Source organism: Trachinotus anak, unplaced genomic scaffold (genome assembly GCF_046630095.1).
Source record: "Trachinotus anak isolate AG129_WGS33_773 ecotype Australia unplaced genomic scaffold, CSIRO_AGI_Tana_v1 ptg000012l, whole genome shotgun sequence".
Lineage (NCBI taxonomy): Eukaryota > Metazoa > Chordata > Actinopteri > Carangiformes > Carangidae > Trachinotus > Trachinotus anak.
The window spans coordinates 22,372,316-22,386,413 of NW_027273863.1; the positions used below are offsets into that span (position 1 = coordinate 22,372,316).

Below are 14,098 nucleotides of genomic sequence, written 5' to 3' on the forward strand. Positions count from 1 at the left end.
CAAATCTGGGAAGTTTAAGCTGCATTTGCACTAATGTAGAGCATCTTCGTCCTATTGAAATATGTAACAGGTGAGTTGTCCATTTTTTGTTTTAGATAATTTAATTCAGTATAAGTCAGTTTTATTTATATAGTGAACAATCAAAGACACTTTACAGAGTAACTCCTCTCTAATGTTTTCTCAATGCTACACATACTTCAGCACCTTTCAGTCTATCGAGCAGAGTGTCCTGAAATATTTGGCCACAGTAGAGAATGTGACCCTGTGACCTCCTGGCTGTCAGTCACGATCCGATCCCATCGTCAACTTCACTCCTAAACTGCGGCGCCTAAGGCGTCAGATGCACCCGAACGTAAGGAAGCACAATTTGTCAGGTGTTTGACCCTGAGTGCGCACAGTTCAAGCCCTGAAGTCAGAGTTTAAGTAACTTATCTAATCATCTACTCTGCCAATTCAGTTCTAGTGAAGAGTTCCAGCTTCACCTGATCTGCAGCCTGCAGGAGTGAGAGTCAGAGCTCAGCGTCTCCTCAGTAAAGCACATTGATCTGTTCTGAGATCAGATTAACGCAGGCTGATGTAAACATACAGAGGCCCTCACAGATCTAAGACGTGGTAAACAACGTTTCTAATGAAAGCCCAGGAACAGATACGTGCTGCTTCTGTAAACAAGAGATTCTCTTATCTGATTGGTCAGGAAGCACATCCTCTGACTCAAGGCAGCAACAGAAACCATAGTAACACAACTGAAACAAGACCGGGTCAGTACTGGACTGGATACAGTCAATGTGTGAAAGTGAGGATGCAGTTAAAATGTTGTGCAACCACTGTAAACAACTGACATCACTCTGTCCAATTCTGCTTTATTACAGCTGTATTTCAAACAAAGCTGTTCTCATTCACATGTTTTCTGTCCCAGTTGTCAGACAACAAGTGACTGGAATGCAGCACATGAAGGATGCACATTCACTTCCAAGCTGCAGCTAAAATCCTGGTATAACTCAGTCACTCAGTCAGTCAGGGACATTCACCATTATCGGCCTGGCCCTGCTGTTTCGATCCAACCAAACACAGTAACTTGCGCCTGCATATATAACATATCAAAGCTGTATCTCAAACATCTTACTCACTATAAAACTTGTGCTTAGTGCTTTTGTTTGTTTGCTTTGGCAAAACACTAAGATCTTCCACCTGATGACGATCAGAGACCGTTCAGACGTGCAAGCTAACGCTAAAATGCAAAATGGCATGAACTATGACTTCCAAATGGAATCTACCCTGATGTGAAACCTCACAAAAGTCATGTAGATAATCATCGTGTATCAACTCTTAAATACAATCTAACAGAAAACAGTTCTGTCAGTGTTCACCAGGAGCTCTGCTCCAATCTGAAACAACATCACTCACCCTGTCTTTGTCATCGGCCACGTCACAGAGCACATCATCCAGGTCCAGGATGCCGCCATCACCGTGTTCCAGCCGGTGGACCTGCAGCCAGTAACTCGCATCCTGGGGAAAAAAAGAGAAAGGGACGTTTAAAACCACCCACAGCCTAAACTCAAACATACACTGAGTTGATATGAACTGACACATGTGGTAGAAACCAAATGTTTCTGCACTAGCATTACGTACACTTTAATAATTCTCACTTTAAAGCCTCTTTAAAGCCAATAAATATGACTGCAAATAAGAACAAAGCACCAGAGCAGCATATAAACAAGTGATGAAAGATTTCAACTCTAGATCTTGTTGCGTTGATGTTGTCGGGCGGAATAAAAAGACACCAGCAGAAAGAGAGAGTGAAGGAGCACTGAAATCACCGAAAACTGAATTTTGATTGTAAAAAATAAGACGAGAACAGATTAAAGGATTGGAGACGCTTGTTGACGAGCAGCACTGACAAGAAAATAAATGAGGTTTTAATAAAAGCTGTAGAAACATGCACTTAAGCATGACATTCATTTTGCCATGGCTGACTCTTCAAGAGGGACTTTCACAAACATCTGGGCCAGAGGGGGGTGGGGTGTGTGTGGGGGGAACCCCAGCTACAGCTATTGTAGAATTAAGTCCAATTTCTTGTCAAATGTTTTGACATGAAAAACACATGCAAAGGTCACATCAGATTAGAAGAAATGGAGATAAAGAAAGAGGGAACAGAGGTGGGACAGGGGGCGTGGAAGGGATGGGAGTCGAAGCAGATAGAGCAGGAGAAAACAGCCTGGGAGTGTGTTCATGCCAGAATGAAGCTCGGAGGTGTTTACATGCAGCACTAAGACGTTATGAGAAAATGAGATAAGAGGGAAAAAAAAGGTGTAACATCCCTTCATCACAGTAAACACAACCATAAATATGAATCAAAGCCGCAAGATAATTATGACAATTTCCCTGGTGTCTTGACTTGTGAATCATAAAACATGATTTTACTGCAACAACGAGGCAAACGACAGAGTGAGAATGCAAAGTGTGTGTGTGTGTGTGTGTGGGCATCATTTGCCAAAGTTATGAGTCAGGACCTGAGTGTTTGGGCTCGACCCGCGCACAGCAGCCCTGAGGGTTACAGCCTCATTAGCCACTTGTAGAGTTTCCAGCCCAATGACAGCACATGCAGCTACTGCAAAGGGCACCAGACACATTATGGAGAGATAATAACACAGTTGTGCTGCGTTTAACTCACAAAGCAACACGAGATAAAAGGGCTTCAGACGGAGACAGAGAGGGAGACGTTGGAAAAAGTTAAATGATCAAAGGATAAAGAGAGAAAGAGACAGAGAGAGATGGCGAAAGACATGCAGAAGTTTTGATGAACTAAAAACATGACGAATGAGAGAAAATCAAAGCTGACATTTATCGTAGATTTATACAGCCTATGAAAAATTAACTGCATGCATGCATACACCATGAATGTGAATATCAAGTAACTGTAGGTAACAAACTTTTGTTTTCCCAGAAAGTACCGCCCACGCTGCTCAACTGACAGCAGGAGCGCAAAAGAAAAAAAGTCCTAATAAACAACAAGGAAGATAAGCTTTGTCAACATCTAACTCCCCCATGTTTGTATTTCAAATCAGAGCAAAAGAGAAATATTTAAGGCTGAGATCAGATGTGGAGAAAATGAGCCAATAAGAGTGAGAGGACAAAAAAGCAGAAGCTTCAGCATCAGCGTTGTCTCTGTTGTTTCCTGTCAGCTTCATGCACACACTGTCAGACTGCAGTGACAGACGCCACGGTTTGTGACAGCATGTGTCACTTTGTGCAACCCCCTGACACAGAGACCCTGTGGATTCCAGCTGATGGAAAATCTGAATTCTCTCTCTCTCTCTCTCTCACACACACACACACACACACACACACACACACACACACACACACACACACACACGTCCCTGTCCCACTGTAAATGACCTACTTCTCAAGACATTTTCTTTCTAGGTTTGGACTCTTATTAGACGTTTTGCTGTTTTGTATTGTGCCATCATAACACACAAACGACTACACTCTTGCATATGATAAAAGTGACACATCCGCAGCCAAACATGGACAAAGCATCTGTGTCGTCAAACCAGTCGGTCTCTCCAGAGCAGGGCTTCTGGAAATCAAAGCTAAGCTGTAAAACTCTTATCTGACAGAAAACTACAGGAAGCAGCCAATGTTCACCAGATCTGCATCTGTCAAGAAACTAATGCAAACAATGAACTGCAGGTTCCTGTGTGAGTAAGAGCTGGTTCTCAAGTTGCTGCTGTCTGTCATTTTGTAGTTTCCAAAGTAGCTATTAAAAAAAAAAAACAACACACATACATAAAAGGAGGCCAGGGTGTAAAAGTCGCTGTGAGGAGTGGAGGGAAAGGAGGCCACAAATCACTGTCTTTAATCTATTTCAGCCAAAACACATTTCAGGTTTTTGTACTGGCTGAGTTGAAAAATCTGCTCAAAACCATAAAACCTGAACAAGTAATGCCCACTGTCATGTCCATGTGAGAATTACCCACTCTGCTTTCACTACTTCAGATTAAATGAAGGAAGTGCATCTTTTAAAGAGTGAAAACATTCAGCAGATGAAATGAAAATGAAAAGATTTAGTATTTGCTATAATTAGAACGCATCAGATACCACACGTGTTTCATCACATTACGCACACAAACAATGAGCTGGTGAGAATTCCTGCCTGTAGACTGCAGGCTTTTCTTCAGGGCTGCGCTTAGTTTAGGTTTGAAGAAGTGGTGTTATGATTGCGTTGATATGTGTGTGTCCGTGAGGGCTTAAATCAACTTCCTATAGTATGTATCTGTTAGGACTCGGAACACGCAGGCCACACCGAGGAGTGTGTGAAATCTGGTGTGTGTGTGTGTGTGTGTGTGTGTGATTCTGTGGGGCCAAGTTCATGTGGTAAAAATAGCTCACAGCAAATGTCATGGTGCCAGTCACATAGTAAACAAGGTTATAGCATACCAGAGATGGAAACACACACTTGTACTTCTATCGCTGTGAGCTGTGACACTCATTGACATAACATATTATGTCGCCCTTAACCTTAAAGGTCCCATATTTCACACTTTTAAGTGCTGATATCCATAAGAAGATATGTTTGTGATTTTAAGAACCAAAAACCATCTTAGTGTAGATTTACATCTCCTCTCACAATTTTTTATTGTAACAACAGGTCAGTGAGCCAATCAGAAGAGAGGATCTGAGCCTCTCTTCTGATTGGCTGACTGTTTTCCGGAGTGATCTAATAAAATTAAGCGGATTTCAGGTAAACACTCAGAGAAACCAAATCCTGCAAGGTTGGATGGTGGGTCCAGGCTGGCTGGGCTGAGGGTGGTGACTGTTTTGTTGTGACATCACAAAGTTACAGAAGTCCTGACGGCTCGTTTTAAGGCTCAGTTTCTGAATACAGGCTGTGTGCATTTCTCTGAGGACTGAGGCCTTGATACTTTCAAAGTATTAATATAGAACCTAGACCTGCTTTATTATCAAAAAAGACATAGAAATCTACCTTTATTCAATATGGGACCTTTAACATTAAGCTTAACAACTAAATGCCTAACCCTACCCCTAACCTGAACCCTAAAGCTAAGTCTTAAGCCTCAATCAGCCCGTTGAAGATGCCTCACTTTCCCAAAATGTCCAAACTCAACAAAGTCTACAACACAAACTGGTCCCCACAGAGATAGAGGTAGAAGTACACACACAGCACTCCAGTGTGGACAACTCCACATAAAATGGATACAAACTCCTTTTCAGTCTCATACGCGTGACTGGTCCCTCGGGGGCCCAACTGAGATTCCCATGACGCTAATCTGACAGACCCTCATCTACAGTAGTGCATAAAAACTAAGACAGGTCTGGAGTCAGATCAAGAAAAAGCATTGCCTGCTGTAGCACAACAGACCTGGAGGCAGGCCAAGGGCAGCAGGCAGGATACAGGGGGAAAGCCCAGCACTGAATTACAGACAGTCAAGCAGCCCTGAGGTGCTCACACTTGTGACCACAATTACAAATATGACATTATCTTCACTTTAAAGCCAAACCAAGCAGAACATTACTTGACTGGGATTATAATATTGTTGTATTTTATGTTTTTGTTATCTTTCAATAGACTGAGAGAAAGCAGAGGTGACATTGCATCCTTTTGAGGCTCATACTGAGATTGGAGAATAAAAACTTTTTCACTGAAATACTTTTAGCTGATAGAAGCTTTTAAAGATCCCTTGCAAAGTATGCTGGGAAAAGAGCTGCAACAAATGTATGTACTGAGGCAGGATATCTTTATTCTTTTCTTTTTTATCTTTATTTATTTCTATCAAAAAACAACACTAAGCATAAGCCTCCAAAATCCAGTATCAGTCAAAACTTAGACAATATCAGGCATTGAATATATTCAACAGATTCTCTTTCATGCTGAATTTAATTTCATGTTAATGAATTTTAGGTTATTAAATATAAATTAATTTCTACAGCTGTTCACATTCAAGCAGACTGGGTACAGCTATAAAAAGAAATATAATGAGCAGCCATCAGTGTGAGGCAGTGATAAAAAAAACATGACAAACAGGAAGCTGACAACAGACCAATACAAGAGGTGGTCAGGGGAAAAGTGAAGGTTTTACTGACTCACAGTATGAATCTGTCCTTTCTTTTTGTGAAGAATGACGGCACAGACCCACTGTCCTTCTGTTTGTATGGGATGTAAATAACTTGACGTGCAAATTATTTTATTACATTTCACCTGGAAGCTCTGGAGAGAAGCAAACTTGGACCAGGAAGTTCTGTTTTTAGCTGTGGAGCAAAAGGTCATTGTTGCAGCTTCTGGGATCCCTCTCCGCCTCCGAGACAAAGGATACAAACAACAACTGAAGTGGTAACAGACACAGTTTCTTGCAAACTGTCGGAAGGTCGAAGGTCACACCAGGCAGGTCAAGCTCAGGTTATGTAAACACTGATCCTCAGCTCAGATAAAAGCCACTGCAGAACACACAGCAGCAGTCCAGAACTCAACGAGCCTTTTTAAATCAAAGCACCAAACAGTTGCCGGTTGCCTGGCACAATAAACACAGACTGAATTTATTGTGGTAACAATGATTCTGATCTTTCCCGGCCTCAGACTACACACTGACACATGCCATCATAGGTCCAGCAGGGAGCTGCACGCAACACAACAATGTCCCTGGAAGATCTCGACTCAGACTTCCTGTCGGATGAGGCTGAAGACGAAGCTGAGAAGAACGTCAGTGATGAAAATGATGACGACGATGAGGCGAATTACGAGGTGCTCGTCCACCTGCACAACAATCTGATGTGTTTTGATCACATCTACACCAACAACATCATGCTGGACATGCAGGTAGGGCAACTACTGATCGACTATTCTTTCAATACGTGACAAATGCCAGAGTTAGCAGAGGCAAAAAGTGATGTCTTCAGATTTATTTTCAACAGCACGGGGATGATGCTTGGTCAAACTTCGAGTCTGAGAGTGTAGGTTCAGAGCTGTCTCTCATCCAGGACTACGTCAACGGCGTTTTTGAAGAAGCAATCTCGGGATCATATTCTGCCACACCGCCAGAGGATGGTTCACAATCTGACACTGAGGATGCAGATCTGCAGCACGTTCAGGATTTTCTCCAGCTGTTTGAGGAGGTGGTCTCCACGTCTTCCTCCGTTTCGTCCGCTGCCTCGGAGAGCGCAGAGGGACAGGTGGAGGAAGCAGGCGATATGAACAACGGAGCCGCAGAGGAACCACTGTGAATAAACAACCACATCACTATGAGGCTGTCAGCTAAAGGTCATGGTTCCACATTATAAGACTGTTAAAAATGACATGTTGTTAGCCTCATTTCTAACAACCAATGGTGTGTTTGACTTTTACAGCATCACTGTTTGGTGATAACAGGCTTTTTAATGCCTCTGTGCCGGCGACAGTCAGAACCAGAGGAATTATATATTTTCAGGTTCTTGTGAACTCAATAATCATTAATGCATTGAGGGAACTTATTCAAATTTAGCACAAAGGCTCACTTGGGCTTGAGGATGTTCTAATTTTATTTTGGTGGTCAAAGGTCAAAGGTCAAAGTCACTGTGAAATCACAAAACACGTTTTTGGCTATAGCTCACAAACTCATACACTAATTATGACACAAAAATATTGATAAGGATAAAATGAAGTGATGACATTTCATATCCAAAAGGTCAAAGGTCAACTTCACTGTCAACTTCACACCTCTGGCCATTATTCAATGCTGTAACTCAGGAATGAGAGTTTGTTACTATATTTCCTGCAACTTGGCTGAAACAACCGTCATGCAGTGATTCTAGTTTTGTTTTGAATTGGTGCTACACATGTGACACCTACCTGGTGTTGAACTTCTTTTCCCAGGGTTATAATAACTCATTGGTAACTCAACTATACATACCTGAAAAATCAATATCCTATACTTGCACAATCTGGGACTGTGATAGTCCAATTCATGAACATATGGAGAAAACTAGCAGAGAGCTGGACAGACTGATATCCTGTCTGTCCCATGCACAGTCAGTGCCTGCATTGGTAGATATGTAGGGTAAAATGTTTTTTGTTCAGTCTGAACACATCTATCTGCTCCCTTCTCTGTGCCACAAAGAAACACCCCTTTGTACCTTAAAGCAATGCAGCAGTGTTCTGCCAAATCCAGCCTGGTGCTACACAATGTACAATACAGTGTGGATACATGTAGGTTAGTGTTCTTGGCCACAGAAAAGTTTTGTTTTTGTCTCTCTCATAATTCATGTGGTCACGACTTGATGTGTAACCGCTACAGAAACATGAGTCCGTTCTGTCTTCTGTATCTCTACCGATGTGCTCTTCATTTTTACCCCATCTACCTCCATTATACAGGTATTTTTAGCCTGTCTCACCACATCTCATTCACTTTCAATCATCTCATCTCTTTTCCAGTCCCTCTCACAGCTCTCGTGCTCGACCATTTCCGCCTCACACTCTCCCTCTCCCTCTTTGTCCTTATAAATCTTTAACACAACGCTGTCCTACGCTTGACACGCATTAAGGGTTGTTTCATATTCAGAAACGCTGCAGTGAATCCTCTGGGAATCCTTCCATCTACCCAGCTCACTATAACCCTGCGGTGCTGCGTCGATGCGGGTTTACAGCAGATCAAAACGCATTTCTAGTGTAACTCTTAATTTGCAAATTTAGTGTGACACCCTTTTTTTCCCCCCATTGCTTAAAAAAAGTTCGCTGCAGCCCTCTCTCGTCCTCCCTCTCAGTTTGGGGATGGATGGGGTGAAAAACGACATGTGGAACACAGAGGATCTGAAAGAATAATTAAGTGATTGTAGATTTAGGATTAGGGGTAGAGGCGTGGGGGGTATTTAAAACCAAGGCCAGATGGAGGAAGTCACTTTAAGGCAATAAGTTGGTGGAAGCTGCTAAAATTAAGGCAACATGGTACAAGAAAAAAAAAGACACAATCTAACACAATCTGTGCTTACACATGCTTTATCCTCACAGCAGGCAACACTAACAAACACTGGATTATGAACACACAGCAGGCTTATTGTCACTTAATTTCAACTGTGTGATTCCTGGTGGTATTTTATATACAGTATCTACCACTTTGGAAACTAACAGTACAGCTGCTTTTGGTTTTGCTTGTAGAGGTTTTCAGATCTCTTCCTGAGACCTGCATCAAAATGGTGATGAATGGACAGTTTTTGTTACCTAATGAACTGACTAATGGAGAAAGAAAAAAATCCTGCAACTTGATCTTTGATCAGTTCCGTCTTTTAACCAAAGTTTTAACCAAAGTTATCTTGTTGCAAAAAGAAGGCACCAAATGAAATGACAATTCAATTTATGGCTACATCATCTAACCCTGCAATTCAAAGCTCGATGTCAAAATTCTAGGTTTGGTTTATTGATCTATTAAATTATGGAAATGACTTTAAAGTGTTTTAATGCATAATTAACCAATGCTGATTGAGGTGGCAAGTCACAAGATTGCATGAAAAGCCACATCTTTGCCAACCACAACACATAAGGAATAAATAACTTCACCATAACATAGAAGAAAATATAAATTCAAAACATTCTTAAGATAAAAGAATAAGATAAAAAGTGTTTAAAAAAAGTCACTAAGAGTCATTATCACATTTTCATCCTCACAAACCTCCTGTGAAGAATAAAACAGGGAGCAGATCATTTGGGAATATGCTGGACTGACACTTAGACACTTTGTGTGTATTTGAAGTGAATAATTATGATGCAGATCAACTAAAACTGACTGGTCTAAAGTAAAGTTTAACATGTATTCATGTGAGGATAGGTTTGCCCTGACATACCCATCTGCTCTCTCTGTGTGGCTCAAAGGAGGACTGCTCAGGCGTGATTATAAAAACATGAAGCAGGTCACTGCTGGAAAAACGCTTGTTTTTGAAGGGAGCTCTCCCTGGATGAATAAAGGTTAACTACAACTTGTTTCCTAAAGACCTTAGAGAATGTCTTACGAAAACTGATAACTTCAAACCTTTTGAAAATTGTGTTCACATCCATGTGAGCCATCAGTGTGCCACTTGTTCAAACAGCGAATATCTGACGTTGTCAAACATTAGCACCAAATGTACCTCACAGACAAACATCTCTCCTCCACTTATCAACTTTGACAGACCTCCTTTCAATGTTGTCTGATGTTGGGACGTGTGCACAACCAGAGCAGGGCTACACGTGACCTGCACCGCAGGGGCGAAAGCAAGGTTGAAGTAAGAAACAAAAGAGCCTTTCACTCCAGTATAATGACACCAGTGAGGGGAGAGAGGTGGAAATTGGAAAATGCCATTCAAGTGCTACGTGATGTGTGTAAAACCACAGACAGATTCCTGCACAGAGACAGACGTGTCGGTGTGGCGTGGTGACGAGCAGCACTCTGCTAGTGTGTCTGGAAACATGTGAATGTGTATATGCTCCAAGTGGAATATCAGAAAAAGAAAATACTTGTAAGTTGTAGGTTGTCAGTTTCATGTCTGGTCTACTTTTGCTTTTTTCCACTTGCCATCACATTTCTCAGCTGATTCTGGTTGTCATAAAATACGGTCTCATATGTTTTTTTTCATAATATTGTATAATATTATGAAAATATTAATGTTCTGTATAATATTCTGTCTGCCGTAAAAATAAATAAAAAAAAACACAAAAAAATAATATTGTATATCACTATATAACACTTTGGATATTGCTCCAGCCTATTAATCTTTAAAGGTCCCATATTTTAGACTTTTCCTGTGTTTTATTTAAAGTGTTGTATCCATTAGAAGATATATTTGTGGTTTTAAGAACCAAAAACAATCTCAATGGAGTTTCACATCTCCTCTCTCAGGCTTCTCTCTGGAGCTCTAGTAACAACAGGTCAATCAGAAGAGAGGGTCTGAGCATCTCTTCTGATTGGCTGACTGTTTTCTGATTGAATAAAAACATAGCAGATTTCAGGTTAACGCTCTGAGAAATTAAATCCTGCAAGGTTGGATGGTGGGTCCAGGTTGGCGGGGCTTGGAGCATGGCTGAGAGCAGTGACTGTTTTGTTGTGACATCACAAAGTTCCAGAAGTCCTGACAGCTCGTTTTAGGGCTCAGTTTCTGAATATAGGCTGTGTGCATTTCTCTGTGGACTGAGGCTTTGATACTTTCACAGTATTAATATAGAACCTAGACCTACTTTATAATAAAAATAAATAAATAAAAATATGTACCACTTTATGCAATATGGGACCTTTAAAGGTGCAACATGTGCAGCAGTCTTTAAAGTTTGATCAGTATTTTGCACATCTCTTTCAATGGTGCATGGGTTTGTGGTTCCAGATGCTGCAATCCACGTCACTGTTCACATCTTCTGACTGCAAAGCACCATCACTCCTGCACGATTCAAGTGCCAAACATTCCTCCCCATGTGAGTGCCAAGAGGAATTCAAGAGCCTGGACTGCTGCCAGACTCGCTGCTCACCATTTACTCTCAGCAGAATTAACAACTGCCCCGTCCTGCTGTGCCGGGCTGTGTGTACATGTGTGGGGGCAAAGGCTGTAGTCCTTAGCTATAAATATTAAGTCTAGATGGGAAGGAGGGGTAAAGGAGTTTCAATCAAAGGCACAAAACAGAGTTGGAGAGGAGAGAGGAAGCTGCCAAAGGTCGGTGACTGCATCCAAGAGTCAAACCCTTATTCGGTGGATTTTTTTTCACTTCCATCACCTCATATCCTTATCCGTCTGGCTCTCTCTCTCTTTCCTATCACAGACCTAAAAAGCAAATTATATAAAGTGAAGGCCAGGCTTTTGGGTTTTTTTAAAATCAATTTTACTCAAAAGTTTTCAGATTTTGAGGACGATTTAATGTCCTCACACGTCCAAAAGTTTGTGTTGTACGTCACGAGCAAGATGCTTGTGGCGCACAGAAAAAGCTTTTGTCAATCAAAAATAAAGAGTAATGTAAAGAAAATGTGCTCTTTGATGTATTATATACCATTTTTAAAAATCATAAAAACGAACAGATGTTTTTGTGAATAACCCACACAGTGAAGCCCTGTACAAACTTCAAACCAGACGTCAGAGCACATACACACTGTGATGACAGATAAAATGAGCATAAAGGGATCACATACAAAACCATAATGACAAACACAGAAACAAACTCTTTCTCCCATCTATCTCAATACTGTGTGCTCTCAACTCATGCTCCATTACAGCCACAGCCTCAAGGTCAATGCTGTGTCATTCCATCTATCCGTGTTTCACCCTCATGTCCTTCCACTGAACTCCACTAATGTTGCAGTCGTTGTCTTAGAGAAACAGAAACAGAGGGAAAGCCGAGACAGAAACCAGAGAGAGAAACACTGGCAAAAGCAAACACCGCAACGGCACCGAGCTGCAAACAGAACAATGTCGCCATTCAAAGAAAAGCCCCGTATCTGATCAAAACAGGCAACTGCTTGACACTTTAGCATACTACACTCTAAAAATAGTCAGAATTACACCGCCCGCGAACAGACGTCAACACTGAGGCAGGTAGGATTAATCAGCAGACTTTTATTCAGCACATTAAGCTTTAAATGCGCCAAACAAGAGCATCTTTATTTCAGCTTCAGCCTGAGTGAACCACAGTTTGCAGTCGGTGGTGGGAATAGAGAGCTCCTCCTCATACAAATTACTCATCTGATGAACAGAATCTAACAAAAAGCAACCTGGTCAAAATGCAAAAGAACAAGAGGATCTCACAAGTGGCGCAAAGGGACAAAAGCAGGAGGTTTTCAGCCTCTAGCCTGATTAATATAATGAATAATAAAACAATCGGACGGCAGCTACAGCGGTGACTTTAAATTCCACCTCCTGTGCAGAGAAACCCAAGGCGGTCTGAGAGGAAGGGAGGACGGAGAGATGGAGGCGCAGGGCCGCAGGGCTGGGAAGTAAAGGCGATGACGTGGTTCACAGGAGAGAGAGAGAGAGAGAGAGAGAGATAAAATCATGAGGCTGCAGTTTTCCCTCCAAACAAACTGAATCTTCCTGATGGAGGAGATCTTCTCTCTTCTTCAAGGTTACACAGTTATTCAGAGTTTTGGGAGGAAACAAACTTTAAACCTGTAATATATTAATAGTCTTAAGCTTAGATTTGATAATATTGAAACTGTATCAACATATTAAACTTTGGATTTTGCCTAAGCCGACATATCGGTCTCTTTAATGCACTATGCAAAGTATCTCTTCCACACACAAAGGCTGCCTCCAAAGGTAGAGAAAGTCGTTGTAAAATGAGAATAAATATAGTCTGCACCAGTGTCATACACCACCACAATGACACACTCATACCTTTATCAATTCATTTGCTTCTAACAATAAGCAGCTTAGTAGAGAAAGCAGAGGAGAAGCTTTTAGGATCAACAGTTGAACACATCACCACAGTGACCTTCACGCAGGTTGTACGTTAACTGGCTGATGCTGAAAATCGATGGGAACAGAGAGGATGCTGGGAGCATGTGTTTTCTCACCAAACAGAGTTGATAAGATGTGACAGGGTTCAAAGAATCTGAACATCTCACTTCAGACACATTTTTAACCAGTGACTGTTTTTTTTTTCTTTCTTCCTTTTTATTTTTTGGGGGTTAGGCATATTTTAAAATGTCTATGCCATAACCAATAAAGCTTCATAATCTGAATTTAAGCTGAAATTGAACTAAAATGACCAACTACTAATCATTTCTCTAGCTTATTTAACTTTTCTGCCGCGATGCATTAAGGTGCCTATTATTCCATCCGTTAAAAGCAGACAGTGCAGTTTCTGAACTACACTGACAGTGATGCAGCAGATCTTTTGTGCTAGTGTTGTGGTGTATCTGCGGTGGCACACTGGGATATACAGGAAGGAAAACAGCATGCAGCACATCCTCCATAATGACATGGATGTTTTTTTTATTTATTTTTTTATTTTAACAAAACAGAGTGTGAGTAGCGAGTCTTTTTTTTTTCCAAGTAGCATTTACTGATATGTGATTTATTACAGAAGGAACCCGTGAAAGAAGCGCTCTGTGGTTGTTATTCAAAGCGAGGCACAGTGGCCGAGGCACAGTCCTTA

The 14,098-nt window shown here is 41.4% G+C and overlaps 1 protein-coding gene across 13 annotated transcripts in view; it reads right to left on the bottom strand.

Annotated features, from left to right (window-relative positions):
- Positions 1–14,098, bottom strand: part of LOC139629195 (partitioning defective 3 homolog) — a 237,741-nt gene that overhangs the window by 196,967 nt on the left and 26,676 nt on the right. For 7 of the 13 annotated variants that reach the window (XR_011692923.1, XM_071491676.1, XM_071491671.1 and 4 more), the window contains exons 1-2: positions 6,113–6,431; positions 1,405–1,506 (exon numbers count right to left, since the gene is read on the bottom strand). Coding sequence is in view for 12 of the 13 variants with exons in the window: in XM_071491676.1 (XP_071347777.1) it covers positions 1,405–1,506; positions 6,113–6,292 (282 nt within the window). In the remaining variant the exon portion in view is untranslated. Of the gene's footprint in view, positions 1–1,404; positions 1,507–6,112; positions 6,432–14,098 lie in introns of those variants that run through there. The other 6 variants (XM_071491678.1, XM_071491674.1, XM_071491677.1 and 3 more) reach the window with 2 other exon arrangements.